Source organism: Leguminivora glycinivorella, chromosome 19 (genome assembly GCF_023078275.1).
Source record: "Leguminivora glycinivorella isolate SPB_JAAS2020 chromosome 19, LegGlyc_1.1, whole genome shotgun sequence".
In the NCBI taxonomy this organism is placed as follows: domain Eukaryota; kingdom Metazoa; phylum Arthropoda; class Insecta; order Lepidoptera; family Tortricidae; genus Leguminivora; species Leguminivora glycinivorella.
The window spans coordinates 6,653,334-6,679,306 of NC_062989.1; the positions used below are offsets into that span (position 1 = coordinate 6,653,334).

A 25,973-nucleotide genomic window follows, 5' to 3' on the forward strand; every position below is an offset into this window, starting at 1 on the left:
TTATGTTTCTATCCCATCCTCGTCGCCACTTGTAATGTCACGCTATTACACTATATACATCGGGTTGGCTCGCCAATACACACCGCACGTCCGTGCTCCATCGCACTCGGACACCGACTGCCATATGTACTCGAGACACCTATACACTACAGTTAGGTTTAGTGGAAAGATGAAGGTGGTTTGGCGCTTTGTCATGGCATAAAATGCGTAGAATAGAACTCTTAGTCGTACGTCCTGAAAATGTTAAACCTATGTGTTGTCTTTATTCTCGAATTATCAATTAAATACCTAATTGTACCGTTATTTTATTTTGATACTGAAAACTATGTAACGAAAACTTCATTATGTTTAGGTTAAATAATATTGGGTTGGTAAGAAAGTAATGAGCGATCGATTGAATTCCACATAAAATTTTTGAGAGAGTTCTAGAATCTTCTATGGTCGAAAGTATATAAAGGGCGAGTCGCACAGTTTCTCGTCAGTCATTCACTAGCTGTCGCCGAGCTAATATAAGGAAGAAAATGGACGAATTAAAAGTGCATGTAAGGCATTGCATACTATATGAATTTCAGTCTGGCCATTCAGCCGCCGAAGCAGTGCGTAATATATGTCAGCGTGTTGCTCCTGAAGTTGTGTCTGAGGCCACGGCGAAACGATGGTTTCAGCGGTTTCGTAGTGGCGACTTTTCATTATCAGATCAACCTAAGTCTGGTCGACCGGTGAAGATCGATGTAGCCAAATTAAAAACCTTAATTGAAGGAGATCCGAGGCTAACGAGTCGTACTCTTGCTACTGAGTTAAGCTGCTCTCATGTCACCATAGAAACACATTTACACGAGTTGGGAAAAAACTACAAATACAGTGTTTGGATACCGCACGAACTTGATAGAGATCAACTAAACCGCCGTGCCGATATCTGCATACAACTTCTGTCTTTTCGCCGCACATTCAACTGGTTGGACCATCTTATCACTGGAGATGAAAAATGGGTCTTATATATAAATCACACACGCAAACGTCAGTGGCTAGTTCCAAACGAAAAAGGAATAGAGGCACCAAAAACAGAGCCTCACCCGAAAAAAGTTATGCTGTCCGTTTGGTGGGATATTCATGGTATTATTCACTGGGAACTCCTACCAAGTGGAATGACTGTTACCGCATCAGTATACTGTAATCAGCTTGAAAATTTAAACCAAAAAATCTGTCAGAATCGTCCACAGCATGCTAAAGTTTTTTTCTTACACGACAATGCTCGCCCACACATTGCAAAAGTGACTCGGCTAAAGCTATTGGAGCTAGGTTGGAAAGTGATACCTCATCCACCGTACTCTCCAGACTTGGCACCTACGGATTACGCATTGTTCAGATCGCTAAGCAATGCCTTGAATGAAAAAAAGTTCGATGATCAAGCCCATCTACGACAGTACATAGCTGAGTTTTTTGAATCTAAACCTAAGAACTTCTTCGCCGATGCTATTCATTCTTTACCAGAACGATGGAGACAAGTAGTAGATAACGAAGGCCGTTATATTTTTGATAAATGATTAAAATAATAAATTAAATAAAAATTACAATATTGGTTATGATTCGCTCATTACTTTCTTACCAACCCAATAGGTGCCTTATACACAGCACACATGTGACCCTAGCAGGGTTAAGCACATAATTGCCGCGAGATAGACTACCCGTCCTTATGACATTAATACAGTTAGAAGAAGACGTGTCATCTATCTCGTGCTATCATGTGCTAGGCCTACAGAAAAGTTGCCAGTTTATTGCACTTTTAACACCACCCTGTAGGCCTAGTACATGATAGCCGCGAGAGTATGTCGCCGCGAGATAGATGACACGCCTTCTTCTAACTGTATTAATGACTAAGGACGGGTATTAGTCTATCTCGCGGCGACATAAACTCGCTGTAATCATGTGCTAACCCTGCTGTTTTCCATGACTTTTAAAAAATATTTATGCTTTTTATACGTCACCAAAATCAGAGCATTCTCTGTTTCTACTCTGTGACTAGAAATACACAGTTCATGCTGATTTTGCGAGCCGCAAATATATTCAGCTCACGTAACCAAAGATTCGCATGGAAAATACCAGCGTTGGGAAATTCAGAGCTATCCCGTTTGAGAGTGGAACAAAATTGCTATTGATTGTGTTTGCGGGAGCAAAACGGTTTTGTCTCGTTCGCGTGCAATGAGCCGTTACACACGTGGGTTTAAGTGGGTACATGTTTAAGTTAGCTTCTAAGAACCCATTTACAATAATATGCGAGATCTTGCATGTGAGTTTCATTACATTACGATAATTGGTTGCGATGGATTGTGTGACAAAATATAGAGGAGAATGGAAGCAGGTACCGACCCCACATAACTTGTGATAAGGGTAAGAGAGAGATAGAGAGAGAGAGAGTTTTGAGGTTTGCTTATGTTGAAATTTATGATATCTCAACGCCAACAATGTATGCGATATGAAATTGTATGCGAGTGTGCCACGCCGTGTAGCGTTAGGCAATAGAAGCCCGTATAACAAAGGCAAACATGTGCTTATATCAGCGCCATCATTACATTGTAAGTTTTATTATCGTAAAGAGTAGTTTGAAACTCTTACAAGAGTATGCTTCTGCAAACAACGTAAAGGAAGTGTTGCTTGGCTGATTCCAAAAGGGGCAAAGCTTAAGCATCACATCACGAAGTAATATTGTTGCCGCGGGTTACCGCCTACAGGTTTCTAAGAAACCAGAGCACTCTGACGTGTTTCTTGTAAGATATTATATTATCTTACCAGTTTTCTCCCGCGAGTTTGTCTGAGTGGAACTAGTAATTTGTCGCAAAGGACGTCGCACCAAATGCAGGGTAAAAGTGGTTTCAGTCAAATCTCACGAAATTTTAGTATGATGTAGATTCAAGTCTCCTGATTATTATTATTTTTATAAGAGAACAACTCTCTTAAATTTATACTTTCAGACCAAGATTAAGGATGAAAACTGGTATACCATCGGATCCATACTAATATAAAAAAATAAAAGTGTAAAGGGAAAGTGTGTGTGTCTGTTTGTTTGCCCGTCTTTCACGGCAAAACGGAGCGACGAATTGACGTGCTTTTTAAGTGGAGGTACTTAGTTGAAGGGATGGAGAGTGACATAGGCTACTTTCTGTCTCTTTCTAACGCGAGCGAAGCCGCGGGCAAAAGCTAGTAAAGATATATAAATACAAATATTCAGAATCGTCACAAGGATTTTGCTCACGATTGCCAATAAAGCTCTATTTGCACAGAGATAGTAAATATTAAAATCGTATCTCTCATGCATCGACCCAATCGTACTACTACGTACCGTCTGGCCGTGTCGGTGGTGAAAAGCCGGTGGTTCTGGCCTCTGGGTTCTATTCCCAGTAAGAGTTATGTAAATATTGTATATAAAAGGAGAAACTGACTGACTGACTGACAAATCAACGCACATCCGAAACCGTTGGTCATAGAGATTCCAAATTTGGCACGTAGTTTCCTTATAAGGTGTAGAGGAGCATTAAGAAAGGATTTTTCAAAATTCACCTCCTGGTGAGGTGAAATGGGGGTCTAAAGTTTGTATGGGAAAACAAGATTACATTAGTAGGAGGGCGAAGCCGTGGGTAAAAGCTACTTAATTTATAATGAGCGCAGATATTTTACATGTACTGTACGTATTATCACAGTCAAGTGTAAAAATATGGGTGTACACATCTTACTCAAAAATATGTCCCATAGCATCTTAGTCCGCTGTAATAAGAGCGTACCTAGTACCATATCTATGAGACGATTTTTTCGACACATATTTATTGCACTTGAATGCTCAACACAATCTGTGGGGTGTGGATAGTTTGTCCGATGACGTCATTGTTGTCCTTATTTGACATTATTTTATTAAATAAAAAAAATCAAAACCTTCTTTCCCACTTCTTTCACTTTTTCCATAAAGATCTCTGCTGCTTTAACTGATGAACAAACTTCTGTAATAATCGAGCCAACTTTTCGTCAGGCGCCAAAACTCCGAATGCTTCTGAGATTTTAAATTGCAAAATATTCATAAATTTCATAACTACCGGCCTAGCCGAAGTAACAATTGTTGACGGTATGTGGCGATGGAAACGCAGTGTGACTGGCGTGTCACTGTATTGTCACAGTATAATAAAGAGTACTATCGTACAGTATGGCCATTCCTGCTCCCCACTGCAAGTGCCGCCCACCCCCTCTCGGTTACCTCACAGTTACCGCCTGTCAAAAACGCGAACAGTTGACCTGTCATATCTTACTCATACAAGCATGGTATGCGTTCACCTACACGAGCTTAGACTGTGTGCTAGGAACGCGCCTCTTTCATATCTTTGGTCGCCAGTCTCCGAGATGTGGTATTGTAGAAGAGCGATAGAGAGAGAGCTTTGCTACGATACAGAATAGTGAAGTTGGCTAGGTACCCTGATTTCGTTCTAATTGAGTTCCACTCAGTTTTATACTGATTGGTTTCAGCTGCCTCCGCTTCATTAGTCCGACATTGTTTGTTAATTTCATCGAATTCAATACGTTATATAAATACAATCCATAGTATTTTACCTACTGAAATCTGTGCGTATTTGAGCTACAACCAAATTATGGGATTCAAAGAGAATTTAAATCAAATAATTAATGAAATTTAATTTTAAAAATATACATTCCCAAAAGTTAATCCAAAAGGTACAAGCCAAAAAGTTACCCAGAAAACCCAAAAGTTAATCCAAAAGGTGCTTCTCTTCGGCTGTGAGACATGGAGAGTGACAAAGGGGCTGACGCACAAACTTCAAGTGTTTGTCAATAAGTCCCTCCGGTCGATCCTCCGTATCTTCTGGCCGAAAACTATAAGAAATGAGGATCTGTGGAGTATGTGCCGACAACCTCCGATCGCCCAGGAAGTGGCTCAGCGGAAATGGAGATGGATCGGTCATACCCTTCGAAGAGGAGCTACCAACAGCGCCAGTATCGCGTTTGAGTGGCGGCCTCAAGGAGGAAAGAGGGCCCGCAAACGCCCCGTACACACCTGGAGGCGGAGCGTTGAGAACGAGCTGAGGGAATATGGACTGAGCTGGAACGAGGCCAAGGCGGTGGCTCAAGATAGAAAGGCGTGGAAGGATCTTGTGGAGGCCCTATGCACCTATGGGGTGCCTTAGGACATACAACAACAACAATCCAAAAGGTATAAAACGCTTGTGCCCGTTATTGTTTTAACATTCCCCCACGGACATCGGTTTCACCTTACTTGTCCAGTGCAAGGCTGCTTAAGATGGAACAAAGGCAACACCTCCACTTAGCTTCTCTTCTGTTTGGTGTAATTAAACACGGCAAGCCGTCTTATCTGTCAGAGAAGTTAATTTGGCGACAACAAAAGCGAATCGAACGTAGTACAGCTAACCTGAAGCCACTCATGGCGCCGAAATATAAATGTGCTGCTTTCCGCGGTAGTTTCCGGTTCCAGGCTACCAAATGTTGGAATGACTTACCCCCTCCAATTAGAAATTGCGGTTCTAAATTTGGTTTCAAACAGAAACTGCGTCAAATACTTTTAGGCACTCAATTATAACCTGGACTCGCTGCACAGTAGTTGTCTCATTTTTTAATTTTTTAATTTAGATTTTAAATGGTTGCCCTTATATTTTACATTCATATTACAATAATAGTATCATTGCCCACTTATAATGCTTTATTTATTCTCTTGTTTGCATATATCACATAATTAAATATTTAATATTTATGTTTCTTTTTACACGTTTACTATTTGTTTATTTCTTAGTTTAGTTTAGTTTACTTTATTTAATTAAAATAGTCACTCCCTCAGGCCTTGGCAGAATAACAGCGTTGCGATTCGCCTCGCCGGCGTCTTGCAACAACATGCTGAGTCAAAGCCTTTTCCCTACTGCACACATTGCTGGACACACAAGTGTAATTTTCTGTTTTGTGTGTATATAATTTTTCTTCGAATGTTTTTGTGTATTTGTTTTTACTATCTGTTTCTTTCTTTTTTAATTTCACCATTTTGTCCTGTGTATGTGTGCTGTACTGAATAAATGTCTTTTTCTTTCTTTCTTTCTTCTTTCTTTCTTTCATTCAACTGATGGCGTTTGCAATTCATAATACATATGTATAGTATACCTAGTATACAAGAGAGTCACAATTTCGTTTTCTTCAAACCCTTTTTTGCCAAGAGTTGCACTGAAACGAGTAGTGCATGTGCTCTACCTACCCCTTTACACAGGCGTTATACAGGCGTGATTGTATGCATACAAGAGAGTAAGTAACCATTTAAACTAAGGTGACGGAGGTATATATATATTATTAAACATAGTTTATTCTGCAAGGAAGACATACTAGAAGGATACCGATATTTTGTTACATCCAGAGGGCGGAATTGCTCATGGCAAAAATCAAACGTCAATAGAGTTGGAACGTTAAATTTTATCGACATTTTCAGCTATCGATAAAAACAGTCACCTTTTAAATTTCTGCCTTTATTTGACCTCTGATTATTAGCTATTCGACCATTTGATTTTGACCTCTTTGACTAGATTAAAAGTAAATTGTATAACATTTGAATACCATTTTTGTCACTAGTCCTCTTGCAAAAACGTTTGAAAAAAAAATGGTTAATCTAAAACGAAAAACAGTCAACAAATAGATAAAGAAGTATCCTCGTCTTACTTACGACGAAAACAACTCAATATACTGATAGTTTCAGTTCAATCGATAGTCGATAAAATTTAACGTTCCAACTCGATTGACGTTTGATTTTTGCCATGAGCAATTCCGCCCTCTGGACTTACATCTATAGATGTAGTGCAAAAAGGGTGTCCTTCGGAAACGTTTGTATTTGTCATGCTAGTTCAGTCAATGTCAGTACATCTTGTACTGACATTGACTTTTTGACATTGACATCTTGTACTCACCTACTTAGATTCATTTATTAATAAGTACAAGCTTACAACTGTGCTATGTATTTAATATCAGTTAAGTATGTTATAAGCTGTCATATGTATGTTGTCATAGTAAATTGTAAAGTAGTTTTGTAATATAAATAAATATTGTACGCCTTTGTAAGGCAAAATATAGGCGAGCTCACTTCATCGTAGGCCACGTCTTTGCCTTTGGCTAGTCTGTGGTCAAGAGTAAGCCCATTTATAATTTAAAAAAAATATGGCGAAACGAAACAACATTACCCAAGATCTTTATGTACCCATGTTTATACAATAAAATATTTTTGATTTGATTTTGAATTGTCGTTGTACGTTGTAAGAACAAAGCTCCTTTCAAAACTAACAAGATACTAAGGCACTGGTCCCACCAGAACTGAGTAAGCTATGAGCTCGCTCTCTCTTTTATTTATACGGGATCGGGGATCTTTTCGTTCGTTTCGTTTCTATCGTCGATAGCTCATATACTCTGTCAAACAAGTCTGTCAGTAAATAAGAACAAAGAAAACTATATGCATCCTTTTCTTTAGAGTTCTGGAGAAAAGGATACCTATAGTTTTCTTTGTTCTTATTTACTGACAGACTTGTTTGACAGAGTATAGTTTACTAGCTTTAGGTGGGACCAGTGCTTAAAAGTAGTCCCAACCGTGGTTACACTTGCAATTTACCCTACATTTATATTCGAACCCTTTAGATACCCGAAGGATAATAACACCCTGTCCTTAAACGTGGATTTAAAGGTAATAATTTGAAGCGCGAATGAGATACTTACTCGTATCGTAACGTATCCTTTTGATCTCAATTCAAGGATATACGAAGCATAATTATGTATAAAATTCTCTTGAAGGAAACATGTTGGTTACATTTAGAGATGTGCCGAATATTCGGTAAATATTCGGTATTCGGCAAATTCGGCAAGTTATCAATAATGTTCGTATTCGGCCGAATAGTTCGGTTACATTGCCGAATATTTACTGAATAAACAAAGTAAATAAATAGCGTAAGATGTTTCGTAATTCATCGGATAAAGGAACTAACAAAGTAAGTTAAAAATGCGTTAAAATATAAAATATTATATTAATTTTGTAAAAAAGTAAAAATAACGTATCCTAAGAGGGCCCTCTATTTCGCCTATCATTAATTCGCATAATTTGAATTCGCATAACAGATTTGGCATAACATAATTGTTCATAACATTAAATAAGTATAATATTAAAAATGCATAATTCTTATTTCGCATAACAATGAATCTGCATAATTGAAATTTGCATACTATTATTTCGTATAACTTTAATTATCCTAAAATGAATTGCCATACTTACTAACTGTATGGAGCAAGCGATTGGATCAATCAGGGGCTGATTTTCCAATTTCGAGCGCTCGATTTTGAGTGTTTAATTTTATACTGTCTCACTTATTAAGCATGAAAAAAATAGGGGTAAGTAAGGTACATCGGGGCAAATCTCGAGTGGGGGGCAAATGTAACTGGTCAATTTCTTCCATGTTTTACAATGTTTGCATAATTAAATTTTTTTTTAATTTATAATTTTTAGATTTGAGTTAAGGAGTCTTTATTTTATTTATACATTACTTATTAAGGTTGTCCCCAATATTTATTTATTATTTATTTTAATGGAAATAGTGTAATAATGGAAAAAATGGATTAGTTACAATTGCCTTTTAGTCTAGATTTGCCCCGCTGTACCTTACTAAAGAAATTGAAAATGGATAGTATTTAAATAATATTATTTCATCGTTCAGATTTTCGCAGATCGCACGTGCCAATACTGATACCCGAGCAAGCGGACGATTCCAATATTGAACCGCGAGCGTAGCGAGGGGTGCGTATCGATCGATATAACTTTTTTTGATATATTTTTAGTCGTTATAACGATCATTTGATATAATTATTGAATCATATAACAACAAATAATATACTAACAAATGGTATAATTCTTATTTAATATAATGAACATTTTTTCGAATAACATTTATTATAACATACTTTGAATATAATTCTTATTTCCGATAATAAATAAATCGTGTAACGCAAATTCTTTCTAAAGCACAGAATAAAAAAAAGTACAATAAATTCATCATCATCAATCATTTAAGAGTTGGACTCTTGTCGGTGGAGCAACTTCCATGCGTGCCGGTCTTCTGCCTTCCTTTTGACTTCCTGATACGACACAACGTTGATTTTTTTCCTTTATTTGGGTCATATACGCTCTCCTTGGTCTCCCCCTTTGCCTTCTTGCCTCAATTCTTCCTTCTAGTATGTTTTTAATGAATTAGTCGTATCGTATCAGGTGCCCAAGCATTTTCCCTCTTCTGTTATCTATAGTTCTCAGCAAACTTCTTTTTTCTCCTATTATATTTAAAACCTCTTCGTTAGTTTTCATTTGAGTCCAACTGATCCTTGCCATTCGACGCCAGCACCACATAACAAACAATAAATTAGATCTATCATTTACCAGAATAAGTAGATTAGGTTAGAAACTTAGAACTGTGACCCCTACACACAATGCGCTGCTACCAGAAAAATAGGTTAGGTTAGGTTAGAACTGTGACCCTTAAACATATGTACTGCTATCAGAAAAGTATTAGGTTAGGTTAGGTTAGAACTGTGATCCCTTCAAAAAAAGGATAAAATTAATTCATGAAATGTTTTATATTGTTTGCTAGTTATATCATACTAATCGTATATCAATAGATAGTTATACCATATAACGGTTATTATAAATAAGTGTTATACGAAATAATGGTTATACAAAATAAAAGTAGATATTTTGTAGTTATACCAAATGTTAATAATGTTATATGAGTGATTATATCCTTTAAATATATACCAAATGTTGTTATATCAAATGTTACTATACCAAAAAAAGTTATACCAATCATTATACACCCCGTAGCGAGTGGTTCAAAAAGTGGAAATTTGAGCATTGCGAGGGTTTCAAGGCACATTAACCTTCGTACGGCACGTTAAACATTGCCACCGAGTTTGAAATACAAAATTTTTCACCACCCCAACACGAACAAAATACTGACTATAAAACATCAAACTAAATCAAATCCATCGATTTCTTCAATATTTATGATTCAAAATCATCATTTATAGGTAAAATTCTATCAGCTAGCTTAAGACATCAAGTTAAAATTTGTATGAAATTACTTTGCACTCTTGTGGATAAAATGCAATTTTGCTATCTGTTTTCGAACAGAAAAGTAAGCCGTTACCCGTTAGTGTGGTGAAAATATAATTTTCTTGTATGCCATTTAAACATTATATGAAACAAAGTTATGCTTATTATACTTATACCAATTCATCGTTATAACAATTTACATTATGCGCATTAGCATTATACGAAATCTGTTATGCGAAATAATGATATGTGTATTAAACGTTATGCGTAATAAACGGTATGCCAATTCATATTAGGAGTATTCAGTTATGCGAATTAATATAGACCCATCCTAAGAAACAAAAACCAAAATTTTCTTATGCACTAAATTATTTGTAATATTAAGAGCCCTAGTAAGATAAATGTGTACCCATTACCAATCATTGAAACGTTTTTAAATCTAAGCCAGAATTTAAAATAATTGGCTCAATCGAATATTCGGCAATTCGGAATATTCGAAAATTCGGCTCATCACTTTACATTAAATACACGTGTGATCGTATGACACTGATAACATTCAATAAGTAAATAATTATCAAATAAATTCCCATGCCGTAATTACTCACATACATACATAAAGGTATATATGGGTAAGCAATCAGACACTCAAAATGATTTAGGCTTGCAACAGTCTTAAAATTCATAATCTTAAAAAAAATACTTGTATGCAATCTGTCAGATCAATCTGAAAATTCATAATCTTAAAAAACAAGAGTGTGTGTGGACAGTCGCGAAATTGTATGAAACTCCGTGAACTAGATCTGATTTTTGTAAGATTATGATTATTTCAGATTATGAATTTTAAGGTCGGCAACAGACAGTCTTCATAATCTTAAAAAATCATAATCTTATAGAGGTATAATTAGATCGACTGCCATGTCACACACATTCTTAAAATTCAGATTATTCGTAATCTGTCAGATCAATCTGAAAAAATTCATAATCTTAAAAAATAAGACTGTGGACAGTTGCGAAATTGTACGGAAATCCGTGCACTCGATCTGATTTCACAAGATTATGATTTTTTAAGATTATGAAATTTAAGACTGTCTGTTGCCGGCCTAAGTAGGTATGTCTATTGGCGGCCATACTGATATTTCAATTAAGGGCATTTTCAGGAATTGGGACCCAAAATTAGTGACAGTGACAGTTGTTAACAAAAATTAACTCGATGTCAGTTTTGTGACGACAATTAAGAATAAAATTTGTCTAAAAACCAACGTTTTTCATGTTCTAAATGTAGATTATTGCTTATTGTAATTGTAATTAACACAAAAGCAATATTTTTATTGAGATTTCATGCTTAATTTGTCGTCACAAAACTGACATCGAGTTAATTTTTGTTAACAACTTTCACTTTGAGTCCCTACGAGTACAATAAATTGTACAATACAATCTGTAGTTAATTTTAAATTCCATCAACTCTCAATAGTCTAGTCTAGCGGGTGCTGCCTTTGCCGTCCCTTGACACGGGCAAGAGCACTAGGTATGTGTCTAGTGTGTGGTAAGTTACATACATAACCCATACTCATATTATAAATGGGAAAGTGTGTGTGTCTGTTTGTTTGTCCGTCTTTCACGGCAAAACGGAGCGACGAATTGACGTGATTTTTTTAGTGGAGATAGTTGAAGGAATGGAGAGTGACATAGGCTGTTTGTCTCTCTCTAACGCGAGCGAAGCCGCGGGCAAAATCTAGTTACATATTTTTAAAGAATCAAACGGGTATAGACTATACAATACATGTTAGCGTCAGCTCCACATACATTTCGCAGAATGTAAGGATAACATGGCAACATATTATGTCGCTGACTGTATCTGGTATAACAGACCATACGTAATATCAATATCCATTAAGAGAGCAAAAGAGAATTCAAAGAACAAACATAACCTACATTAAAGGAATCGGGTCCCTATTTCACGGCCGATCTCGATAGACCCTTCAGAGATTTATCGGGGCGGCCTTGACCTTGAGGGGTTTACAAAAGATCTTTTCACCACACCAACTGGTAAAGGCTTTCTTTGCTATTCGAAAACAGATAGCAAAATTGCATTTTATCCACAAGGGGGCAAAGTAATTTCATACAAATTTTAACTCGATGTCTTAATCTGGCTGTGGCTACTAGATTTTACCTTTAAATGATGGTTTTGAATCATAAATATTGATTAAATTGATAGATTTCATTCATTTTGATGTTTTATAGTCAGTATTTTGTTCGTGTTGGTGTGGTGAAAAATTTTGTGTTTCACTCGGTGGCAAAGTTTGTTTAACCTTCGTGCCTTGATACCCTCGCAACGCTCAAGATTCCACTTTTTGAACCACTCGCTACGCTCGCGGTTCAATATTGGAATCTTTCGCTTGCTCGGGTATCAATATTGGCACGTGCGGTTAAACAACAACTTTGCCCCCTTGTAAAACAAATAACTATTAAGATTTCTCCTTTCGGTCCTGAATCATATTGGAAACTTATTGCGAAGAAATAATATTTATTGGAACATGTGGTAGGATGGATTTAAAAGTATTAGATGTGCTTACTTTAAATGAATGTCCCATCATTTTTATTGATCTATCTATACAGCCAAAAGCAGACACAAGAACCGATTGATTTCAAATGTGAGTGTGCACGGGAAAACGTCCCACTTTGTCAGTTTATTCATATGAAGATACAAGTAAATCTCGCCTTAATGGTAACCGACAAAGTGGGACGTTTTACTAAACACACTCACAAATTCTGAACATAGTAGTACATTAAGAGTTTAGAATGATTCACGGTTATTTTCATTAGACTTATATTGACCGGGATATAGACCGTGATTACCTTTTTGATTTTTGTCGAGCTCCCGATATTTCGACGCAGTTGCATGCATCATGATCTAAACGGGACAACGGGTTTTCCGTGATCATGATGCATGCAACTGCGTCGAAATATCGGGAGCTCGACAAAAATCAAAAAGGTAATCACGGTCTATATCCCGGTCAATATAAGTCTAATAGTAGTACATTACTACAGAGGCCGGGACAAAAGGGGTTGCCGGCCGAATACATATAGACGGACGAGCAAAGCGAGGCCGATAGGGCTGAGTCGGGCAACCCCATATTTCCCTCCGAGATATGTATAGTGCTTTTCCCAAACATGGTATGAAATAAATATAACCTAACCACAAAATTAAAATTTTGAAAAACCCCCCGACTGCGACATTGTTGACCGATTTTCATGAAACATGATGGCTAAGAACACTCCCGACTAACTCAGCTTTCAGACAAAAAAAAACTAAATCTAAATCGGTTCATCCGTTCGGGAGCTACGATGCCACAGACAGACACACACACAGACAGACAGACAAACAGACAGACAGACAGACAGACAGACGGACAGACAGACAGACAGACACGTCAAACTTATAACACCCCTTCGTTTTTGCGTCGGGGGTTAAAAAGTATACTGAAAACTGAATGGCTGTATCTCCTACACGGTGCGTAGAAGCAAAAATAATAGTTTTTCAGTACAGATGGTGCTTTTTGCCCGCACTAGTGCGCAAAGTAATTCATTTCTTGTCAGGTCGAAACTTCAGAGGGACATCTGTACATTCTGTACTGAAACTGAAAAACATCGTATGATAGGTATACGTGCGAAAAGGAAATTTGTAACTCGTGTCGATTTAAAACACTCCTTTTAGTCGTGTCGTTCTTAACGGCACTCGTTTCGAACTTCCTTTTTTCCGCACTTGTATCGTAATGTATTGGCCATTTTTTTCAAAGTTGTCCACCCTACTTTCTTGTAACCTGGTTATTTTGCGAGGTCTTTCGATCCTGATAGGAGAAAAAAAATGTACCAAGATTTCCATACAATTTTCAAACCTTCCATTCAGTTACCGCCATACAAAAATGAAAAAAAAAATGGTAACGGAATGGGAAAAACTTTGGGACACGCTCGCGATTCTGATGAGTGGAAACCGCATAAATATTTAATCCCAAGGGAGGGGGGTAACTTCGAAAAATATGGCCCCGATAGAGATGAAGCAATATTGGCATCTCATTTACATGTTTATTTGTTTATAATCACGGTTTTTTTACAGAATTCGTAAAGCATCTGGCTGACGTAATAAGCAGAGGGCGGAATTGCTCATGGCAAAAATCAAACGTCAATAGAGTTGGAACGGTAAATTTTATCGACATTTTCAGCTATCGATAAAACCAGTCACCTTTTAAATTTCTGCCTTTATTTGACCTCTGATTAGCTATTCGACCATTTGATTTTGACCTCTTTGACTAGATTAAAAGTAAATTGTATAACATTTGATTACCATTTTTGTCACTAGTCCTCTTGCAAGAACGTTTGAAAAAAAATGCTTAATCTAAAACGAAAAACAGTCAACAAATGGATAAAGAAGTATCCTCGTCTTACTTACGACGAAAACAACTCAATATACTGATAATTTCAGTTCAATCGATAGTCGATAAAATTTAACGTTTCAACTCGATTGACGTTTGATTTTTGCCATGAGCAATTCCGCCCTCTGGTAATAAGTGACTTCTCGTATATATCGAGAAAGTGCCACCAGCATCTTGGTTACAATGCCTAATATAGGTCATGTAACTAACTCATTCAGTACAGATGGTTTTTTTTTACGCACTGGTGCGAAAAGTGGTTAATTTTTTGTCAGGTCGAAACTTCGGAGGGTCATCCGTACCTACTAAAAAACGTCGTACGATAATACACACACAAAAACCGGCCAAGAGCGTGTCGGGCCACGCTCAGTGTAGGGTTCCGCAGTTTTCCGTATTTTTCGCAAAAACTACTGAACCTATCAAGTTCAAAACAATTTTCCTAGAAAGACTTTATAAAGTTCTACTTTTGTGATATTTTTCATATTTTTTAAACATATGGTTCAAAAGTTAGAGGGGGGGGACGAACTTTTTTTTCCTTTAGGAGCGATTATTTCCGAAAATATTAATATTATCAAAAAACCGGCCAAGAGCGTGTCGGGCCACGCTCAGTGTAGGGTTCCGCAGTTTTCCGTATTTTTCGCAAAAACTACTGAACCTATCAAGTTCAAAACAATTTTCCTAGAAAGACTTTATAAAGTTCTACTTTTGTGATATTTTTCATATTTTTTAAACATATGGTTCAAAAGTTAGAGGGGGGGGACGCACTTTTTTTTCCTTTAGGAGCGATTATTTCCGAAAATATTAATATTATCAAAAAACCGGCCAAGAGCGTGTCGGGCCACGCTCAGTGTAGGGTTCCGTAGTTTTTCGTATTTTTCTCAAAAACTACTGAACCTATCAAGTTCAAAACAATTTTCCTAGAAAGTCTTTATAAAGTTCTACTTTTGTGATTTTTTTCATATTTTTTAAACATATGGTTCAAAAGTTAGAGGGGGGACGCACTTTTTTTTCCTTTAGGAGCGATTATTTCCGAAAATATTGATATTATCAAAAAACGATCTTAGTAAACCCTTATTCATTTTTAAATACCTATCCAACAATATATCACACGTTGGGGTTAGAATGAAAAAAAAAATCAGCTCCCACTTTACATGTAGGGGGGGTACCCTAATAAAACCTTTTTTTCCATTTTTTATTTTTGCACTTTGTTGGCGTGATTGATATACATATTGGTACCAAATTTCAGCTTTCTAGTGCTTACGGTTACTGAGATTATCCGCGGACGGACGGACGGACGGACGGACGGACGGACGGACAGACAGACATGGCGAAACTATAAGGGTTCCTTGACTACGGAACCCTAAAAACGATCTATACGGGTCTAAGGTTTTACCTTATTTATTTTTAAATACCTATCCAACAATATATCACACGTTGGGGTTGGAATGAAAAAAAATATCAGCCCCCACTTTACATGTAGGGGGGGGGGGTACCCTAATAAAACATTTTTTCTCCATTTTTAATTTCTGGACTTTGTTGGCGTGATTGATATACATATTGGTACCAAATTTCAGCTTTCTAGTGCTAACGGTTACTGAGATTATCCGCGGACGGACGGACGGACGGACGGACAGACAGTCAGACATGGCGAAACTATAAGGGTTCCTAGTTGACGACGGAACCCTAAAAAGGAAATTCGTAACTCGTGTCGAATTAAAACACTCCCCTCTCCCTGCGATCGTGTTTTAATTTATCGCCACTCGTATTTCCTCTTTTTCGCACTGGTATCGTAATGTACTACTTTATCGTTTTTAATTTCTTTTTTTGTTGCAAGTGTGATAAAAGAATTGTGTGTAACCCGAGGCGCAATAATGTTCCAAAATTTCCAAATCGAGTCTTTACGCTACTCCGGCAACCCGTCACGATTTAATTTACTCTCGTTTGCAATATTTTACTTCCGCCCCACGTGGCACAATGCACTATTGTCCCATTGTAAGATACGACGAACGAATTTTCCAAGGTTATTTTTTTTTCATTTACATTTAAACCGTAATCTTAGGTTTATAAAAGTCTACAGTTATTAACGAAAGCAGTTTACCTTTTTTGGCAAAATTATTACACCAAGAACCATGATAATGAGTACTATAGGTACTATGAAAGTGCTGCCCACCCCCTCTCGGTTACCTCACAGTTACCGCCTATCAAAAACGCGAACAGTCGACCTGTCATATTTCACTCCTAGGTACTCAAGAGGTACTCAAGCATAGTACGCGTTCACCTACACGAGCTTACTGTGTGCTATTATACTTCGTTTCTTTTAAGATTAGAATTATCTGTCAAACGGGTAAACAAAGAAGCAGTGGTCGTAGACCTTCCTTCTTCGATTTCGGCCGATACCACTGATTTCTTGGAACTTATGTACATAGTATTATAAGTTATAAGTTCCAAGAAGTCAGTGGTATCGGCCGAAATCGAAGAAGGAAGGTCTACGACCACTGCTTCTTTGATTACCCGTTTGACAGATAATTCTAATCTTAAAAGAAACGAAGTATAGGAACGTGCCTCTTTCATATATTTGATCGCCAGTGTCCGAGGTGTGCGGCTACTACTTAACTAGGACGAGTAACATGAGTTCAAGTAATAAAATTCAATAATATCTTGCGCATAAACTGATGTAAGTATCATTCGTTACCACGAAGCAACCCACTTTCGCTCCCCTTCAAACTTTGTTGTGGATTGTGGATAATAAAACCTACAACTTTGTTACTCGTACTTCGACCACTACAACAGTATATATAATACCTTTAGATATACTGTTATATATATATATCTAAATATATATAATGCATCACAACAACACACAACACACATCTATAACATCGTGAGGAAACCGGACTAATTCCAATAAGGCCTAGTTTACCCTTCGGGTTGGAAGGTCAGATGGCAGTCGCTTTCGTAAAAACTAGTGCCTACGCCAAATCTTGGGATTAGTTGTCAAAGCGGACCCCAGGCTCCCATGAGCCGTGGCAAATGCCGGGATAACGCATGGAGGATGATGATGATATATAATGCCTTTTGCCTGCGGCTTCGCTCGTGTTTTGCCTGTCGCTTCGATTCGAAAATTGCGGAATGTTCCATACAAACTTCCACCCCCCATTTTAGGGAAGTGGGGGATTAGAAGGAGACAAAAAGTAGCTTATGTCACTCTCCATCCCTTCAACTATCTCCACTTAAAAAATCACGTCAATTCGTCGCTCCGTTTTGCCGTGAAAGACGGACAAACAAAACAGATACACACTTTCCCATTTATAATATTAGTATGTATTAGTATGGATTACAAGTCCACTACTAGGTTTCCCAGGACTCTCTAACCGCATTTTTCGTGGTTTAGTGCCAATTTACCACAGTGCACAGACTGCACAGTGCACAACACAACTCTGTCTGTGCCTATTTCAGGGTAGATAAGTATCATTATTAGGCCCACTTGCACCAACTACTTAACTCGGGGTTAGGGGGCTGTCATCTGTCAAATTCCATATAAAATGTTGGGTTAACCTTCGGGTTAACTCTCCATTTTCGTTGCTGCAAGTGGCCCTTAGTGATTTAATTCTTTGTCGAACAGGCAATGAACGACGAAGTGGCACTGTCGGGCGACAATTCGTCACTACTTTTAAAAAAACTTGTATCTTCGTCTGTCAATGAAAAGAAAATTGTAGTAAGTATGTATGAAATGCATATAGACTTACTGCGTTTTAACTTTGAGGAACAGCGTGAGATACGAGATTTTTTAAAAGTATTAACGAATTGTCTCTGTGGTGAAACAGTTCATAAGTACCATTTCAATATAATTTCACTCTTTGATTCTAACATTCCTTACAACAATATTCCCGCGTCTACATCAATCAAATCAGATATTCAGACAATTTCAAAATTTTGTTAAATTTACGAAGCGACCTTGAAGCGTCACGTTGAAATTAATCGTGCTGCCACAGTATACGGAGGACTCAGTAGTTAATCACCCGCGATCGGTATTTGCCTCTCTCGCACGCGCCGCGCAGCGCGGCTCGTACTGACGCGACCGGCATAGAGATGGGTAGTGAGTAAATACTCAAGAGTAAATATCGAGTAAATACTCAGTATTTACTCAAAATACCCGTATTTACTCGTTTTTACTCAAATTGGTGGGTATAAACTATTTCGCGTGCTGAAATGGAAATACAAATTAGAAATATTGGTGTCTTTTGTTATCGGCTACTAAGTTAAGTAATCAAATTTATATGAATTTTATTTTAAAGACGTGCTCTCCATACATGTAACTATTTTTCACAAAAATAAAATTCAGAAATTACCAGTGTGTTATACATCATCTGATAGGTCTTTAAAAATTAATTGAATGTTTCTAACAAAGATTTTTAATAATATGAACAGTTTTGGAATAAAACGATAATTAAGGCCGAAATAATGTTTATACCTTTATAACTTTCGAATTTGTTGTTGGAAAAATATCCAGAAACCGTCAAATTATTGCCCATATAATACAAAACACAAAACTAGTACTTTAAACGTCACCAGCTGAGCCATTTTTGAGTTTTCTTTAGAAAACCCTTAATAAAAGGTCGTAAGTGCCACATTAACAATAACAAAACTTCCGAACGTCATGCCGTTATCTAGAACATCAATTTAATTTAAGTCTCATACTTTTACTGTAAATACCTGCTTTTTTAAAACAAAACTGCTAACTAAACATTATCACTATTTTTTTCTCACAATGATTACCTCTTTTTCGACAAACTAAGATTCCCATAAGCTTCTTATAATATAAATCTCATATAAAAATGTCCACACTGTTAAAATAAACACGATTAAGTACTTAAATCTCATTTTTTAAATTATTTTTAGGTAACAGTTTCTACTCACCCAAATGAGTAAATACGAGTACCTATTTACTCGGTGCTTTGAGTAAATTACGGGTAAATACTCAGTATTTACTCACCCCTACCCATCTCTAGACCAGCATCATCCGGTTCCGCATGTACTTGTACTCTCTGCACCTGGCTCGCGCAAGGACAAACCGCGCGGCGCAAAATTTGTTAGAAGAATTATTACTGAGTCGTCCTTATACTGTAGTGCTACCGTACCTTGATGGCGAATTTAATTTCCCCTGTAACTGCCAGAGTAGGCCAGTCAAATTAAGTAAATCCCAAAAAGGTTTTTGATGGATTTATTCCGGAAAAGCATAAAATTGTGTTAATACATCCATTTGGTTCCAAATACATGTATATATTAGTTCCCTCCATCCTTGACACATGAATACTTTTTCAGAGCCTAAAAATATACATTCACCATCGGAATTCCCATTCATTTGATGTAAAAGGATACCTTTCAATGACACGACACACGACTGGTAAAAATGAGTTTTCGAATTTTCACCACCATCATACCAAAAACTATGAAGTTTAAAATGGCTCCTTATTTTTAATACTTTACATTCTTAATTCCTATTTAGGTTCTATTTGATCATGAGAGGTACACTTTTTTACAGCATGAGCAAATTTTCCATCATACATACAAAATTGAAAAAATAAATCGAGCAACGTCTGGGAGCCACTTTAAGCAAACATTTCGAACCATACGATGGTATTCAGACGAATTGCGAAAAAAAAAGTAATATCACTGGCTAGAGGGAAATCCTAGCGGAAAAAGGTTCCGACGCGGTAGAAAAACAAAACGCCACGGCCATATTGCAAGATGTCGTGGCAATACGCGATAATGATTTACGACCAAGTTGTGCCCGTTTGCGATTGCTCTTCTCTTTTATTTGGTCTTAAAACGTTATATCATTTATTTAATGTATTTATACAAGTTCTCAAAAGATATTTGTAGGTACTGAGCTTATGTAATGTTATTAAATTTCACAGAGCAATTTAATTTGAGATTTTAGTGGGTCGGCAATAATTCTGGGCTCTTCGGGATAAAGTAGAGATGATTTTAATCATGATAATGGAATTACAAATAATTTATGAATATACCATTTCAAGATCACGTTTTATTTTAAATAATTTCCCAAATCCATAAAGTCCTTGAATTTTATATGCTATTGTTTACATAGTCTGATTAAATTTACAATAACCGTTTTGTGTACCTAATAGTGGAAAGTCAGCATACAAAACCAACATGTTCATGTTCAATCAAATACCTATTAACTGATTGAAGGTTCAACACATTACATTTAAGAAGCAAAGTCATGTTGAACTTATTGAATAAGGAGGTATATCGTAAACAGAACGCTTCAGCCTTGAGCCTTGACACGTGTTGTCTATTATGTAATACCCGACCAATGTTTGGTGTGATAAGTAAATATGTATGTATTAGAATTCTATTAAATTGGTAATTCATTTTGATATGGCTAGCGTTGGTCAGGAAAAGCTGTACTAGTTCCACCTAAACTTGGCCAACTAACCCACAAGACTAAAACCCACAAGTCTAAAAAGTTTTAAAGTTTTTGGAATGAAACGTCCTTTCCGTTATGGTATGAACATTATGGTATAAGATCAAAAGTAGCATACCTACATATAGAACTCACGAAACCAAGCGAACTGTTTTAGCTACCTTGGCGAGCATTACACATCATTTTTAGAACATTACAGTACTTAGGAGTACTGGCCTGGGTTGTAGTGGACGTAGTGGTTACATAGTTAGTAGTTAGTGGTTAATGACAGCAGGAGAACTGGGCCCGAAGCCCCATTATTGAGAGGAAGCAGTCGAGCGTTCCCTACGTCGATTCCACAGGAACAAAAGAAAACCCTCGGTTATGATCATGGTTGGAACTGACCATGGTTGTCGTGGCAATATCAAAGTAAAGATAAAAATAAAAGACAAGCCTCGCTCGTAGAGTGGCTGTCTTGGAGTTTAGGACAGCTGAAACAGCCTCAGCCGCCGTTTGAGCTTATTCTTTTGTTTCGTTGGTACTGACCTTGGTTGTGGTGGGACCATGACAGTAAAGACCCGGAGCCTCGCTTGTTAAGAGGCGGTCTCGGAACAGAAGGCCGTCGTTCTACCCCTGAAGCCGGTGACAGCTGGAACAGCCTCAGCCGTCGTTAGAGCTAATTCTTTTGTTTCGTTGGTACTGACCTTGGTTGTGGTGGGACCATGACAGTAAAGACCCGGAGCCTCGCTTGTTAAGAGGCGGTCTCGGAACAGAAGGTCGTCGTTCTACCCCTGAAGCCGGTGACAGCTGGAACAGCCTCAGCCGTCGTTAGAGCTAATTCTTTTGTTTCGTTGGTACTGACCTTGGTTGTGGTGGGACCATGACAGGAAAGACCCGGAGCCTCGCTTGTTAAGAGGCGGTCTCGGAACAGAAGGTCGTCGTTCTACCCCTGAAGCCGGTGACAGCTTGAACAGCCTCAGTCGTCATTAGAGCTTATTCTTTTGTTTCGTTGGTACTGACCTTGGTTGTGGTGGTGAAGACGACAGTAAAGACCCGGAGCCTCGTTTGTTCAGTGGAGGCCGAGGAGCTGAAGGCCGTCGTTCTACGCCCGAGGCCGAACGGACCGCTGGAGCGCCCTCGGCTGATAGCACTCGTGCGGATACTAGGGCTGCTTCTGGGCAGTGCTGTGGACAAAGATTAATAATGTTATAATTATATTAATATCTAAAACGAGTTATAAATGATATTGTACTAATGATTTAAATCATCAGAGTAATTGAAAGAAAACCATAGATAGTTATTGAAATTGGCAACACAAATAGTCCCTAAACATAACATAACTAACTGTAGTTAATATTTTAGTAAACTACATCTGTATCTCACTGAATTACCGAGATAAACCAAATTAATTCGTCATTTTCCTATTATCGTATCATGCCAAACTATCTACAAACTCCCAAACAACAAATAACTAATAGTTATAAAACTGGAGTCGGCTGAATACAGTGAATACTAAACTAATTAGAAGTTACGGCAGTGAGAAAAGCCCGCGATTAGGAGCTTTTAAACTTTGCAAGGACAGGGTGCGTAGCCAAATGCACAAACGCTCACGATAATGGGCATTTTCAGAAATTGCAGACCCAAGATTAGTACCAGGTAACAGTTGTTAACAAAAATTAACTCGATGTCAGTTTTCTGACGGCAATTAAGAATAAAAGTCTAAAAACCAACTTTTTTATGTTCTACATGTAGGATTATTGCTTATAGTTTGTGTAATTATTTAACACAAAAGCAATATTTGTATTGAAATTTCATGCTTAATTTGTCGTTACAAAATTTTTTAACAAAAATTAAAACCGCCTTCAAAAATAAGCGCGTTACAAAACACGGAGAAACTAAAAAGCAAAAAAGAATAAACCTTTGAATTCAGATTTCTTATCGTATTGCAATAATCTAAACATCCAAATTATAAATAAATCAATTATTTTTTAGTCGGTACCAGACCTGTTCGTCGCCTTGCTATTGCCTGTTTGCCCCACCCACACGTACCCAGGCTGGCCCCGACTCCAAAAATAATTGATTTGTTTATAATTTGGATGTTTAGATTATTGCAATACGATAAGAAATCTGAATTCAAAGATTTATTATTTTTTGCTTTTTAGTTTCTCCGTGTTTTGTAACGCGCTTATTTTTGAAGGCGGTTTTATTTTTTGTTAAAAAGTTTATTTATTTGTTGATTTTTAAAGGTTCCTATTGATATTATATGTATCAGTCCGAATATATGTACAGTAGTGAAAGAATTATCCTTTAACTCCTAACCATTGAGGAGTTGAACTGCCATCATCAGCTCAGCCACATAAAATTATTACCATCAGGCGTAAATACTGGTGTACCTTTGAAAAATACACTAAAAACATTACATGTGCCTATAACATTTGAAGAGTTCCCTCGATTTCTCCAAGATCTCATCATCAGACCCCGACTTGGTGCCAATGGGACCATCTCGGGGTTATACCCATTCGATCAAAAAAAAAATTTTGAAAATCGGCCCACGATTCCGGAGATATCGAGTAAAAAAAAACATTCAGTCGAATTGAGAACCTCCTCCTTTTTTTGAAGTCAGTAAAAACTGACATCGAGTTAATTTTTGTTAACAACTTTCACAAATTTTTCCTCCCAATTTTTGAAAATGCCCTAATATTTGTTTGTAGCGATCAATCTCCTTCGCTCTTCCGTATTGGCGTGACAGAGCCAGACAGCGTTTCCATCGGCGTTTAGCGTCAACGATAGTCATTCTGATAGGCCGGCTGAACCTTTTCAATAAGGCGAGGTGAAACCAGGCCGATTTTGGCACTGACTTTGTGTAATTTAATATTGTTAGTCATTGAAGTTTAAAATCCTAGCGACTGGGTCTCAAAAGCCAGCTTAAATTTAAATGTCAATTTGACGAGGAGTAAAAACGGACGCGGTTCGCTATAGGGGTTTAAAAAAAAGAATTAAATGGAAAGAGAGGTGGCATCTTACGGTTACGGACAATAACTTCAAAATACTGCACCGACAAGAGCCCAGCTGGATACGTAGCCAAATGACAATCGTTGACGCCGAACGAAACCGAAACGCAATCCTGTTGCGATCGCGCCACTACGAAAAAGCTATAGATTAGCTACGGTAGCGATATTATCGTAAGCGTACAAACATTCAATGGTCTCAAATTAGCTATAGGTAGGTACTATACCGAATTTAATATAAAATTCAAACATTACATACAAAGTAATAAGTAATATTTTCGGTTTAAACAGTGTCTAAGTATATTGCTTCTGAAATTGAATATTTTTACGACGACGAATCTAATATTTATAAAGCCAACCTCTCTGTAGTATTAAAAATACTGGCTGTACCTAATAATGTTATATCTACATATACGGGTACATATCCTAGACGTATAACATAAGTGCCTACGTAAGAAACGTCTTTGTTATGATTATGAGTAACAAAATATATGTAATATCAAAGTAAATAAAATGTATATGATATAATATTCGTTCAGTTCACTTTCTATAAGAGCTCTTGACGTTTATTTCACTAGGTAAATGTAAATTATATTTGATATTACATGCTACATCTTATTAGTATCGCTTTTAGCGAACTTCATTCGCTATTACGTATAAATTTACAATTTTGCTGAAATACTTTAGTACACTACACACTTAAGCAGGATTATTTTATTGGGTGTTTTAAAAATATCATCCATGAAAGTAAAGCGTTTCTGATAAAAAACAAATAACGACTAACAAAAATACGGATAAACAACACATTATGACTTAACACACTTTTATGGGATAGGTACTAAACATACAAACCTACCTATTATATTCTAAACAGTGTGCGTAGCCGAATGCTCAAACCCTCACGAAACGCTCACGATAATATCTATTTCGTAGCTATCTATCTCTATCACTTTTGCGTATTGGCGCGACAGAGCCAGACTACATTTCTGCGGCGTTTCAGTGGCGTTTCACGTCGCAAAAATGCCATTTGGCTACGGGGCCTGATAAGTATATACGCGACCTAGCCAAGGTAAAAGTCTGAAAAGCATAACAAAAATGTGTTAAGCATGGCAAAAGAGTATAGAAATTAAAAAATATCGTAGAATCGTCCCTTTCAAATAAATGTGTGTAAAGGCACACCTTGGACACTGGCGATCAAATATATGAAAGAGGCGCGTTCCTAGCACACAGTCTAAGCTCGTGTAGGTGAACGCGTACTATGCTTGTATGGGTGAGATATGACAGGTCCACTGTTCGCGTTTTTGACAGGCGGTAACCGAGAGGGGGTGGGCAGCACTTTCAGCGGGGAGCGAGAGTGGCCATACTGTACGATAGTACTCTTTATTATACTGTGGCAAAGGAGACGTAACGATACTATGATGTTGCCATTACTTTTTAGTTTCTACTATTTTTGACCTAGCTGTATACGCTAAGTATGTCTTTTTAACTAATTTGTGCAATTATGTTTACAGCTTGACCACAAAGGTATAACTACGCGCCATGTTGCGTTAATTTCATTAGGCACATTAGAATAACAGCGCCTTCTTGACAAACCATAGGGTGCATTGGGGTAATTTCGAAAGTTGTCTAATTTCGAAAGTCACATAAAAATCACTATTATTTCCATCATATCAAGATTCCCCTTTCGAAATTACCTGAGCATTTCTGTTCTTCAAAATGACCCCAATGCACCCAACCACCCATACCTACTAATAAAACCATATTATAAATGGGAAAGTGTGTTTGTTTGACAAATTGTCGTGATTTAAGTGGAGATACTTGAAAGGATGGCGGGTATCATAGGCTACTTTTTTTTCTCCTTCTGGAGACAATGGGGAGTACCCCATTTCTAATGAACACAAGTTAAATTATAATCTATTGAAAATATTTCATCTTGTGCTGTCTTAAAGTAGTCACACTACTATGTATATAAATTAAAACCGAAATAAATT

At 37.2% G+C, this 25,973-nt stretch overlaps 1 protein-coding gene across 1 annotated transcript in view; it reads right to left on the minus strand.

The window, feature by feature from the left end:
* LOC125236750 (small G protein signaling modulator 2-like) overlaps window positions 1-25,973 on the minus strand; it is a 195,097-nt gene that overhangs the window by 62,796 nt on the left and 106,328 nt on the right. The window contains exon 3 of the mRNA XM_048143675.1: window positions 21,995-22,158. Coding sequence (XP_047999632.1) covers window positions 21,995-22,158 — 164 coding nt within the window. The remainder of the gene's footprint in view (window positions 1-21,994; window positions 22,159-25,973) is intronic.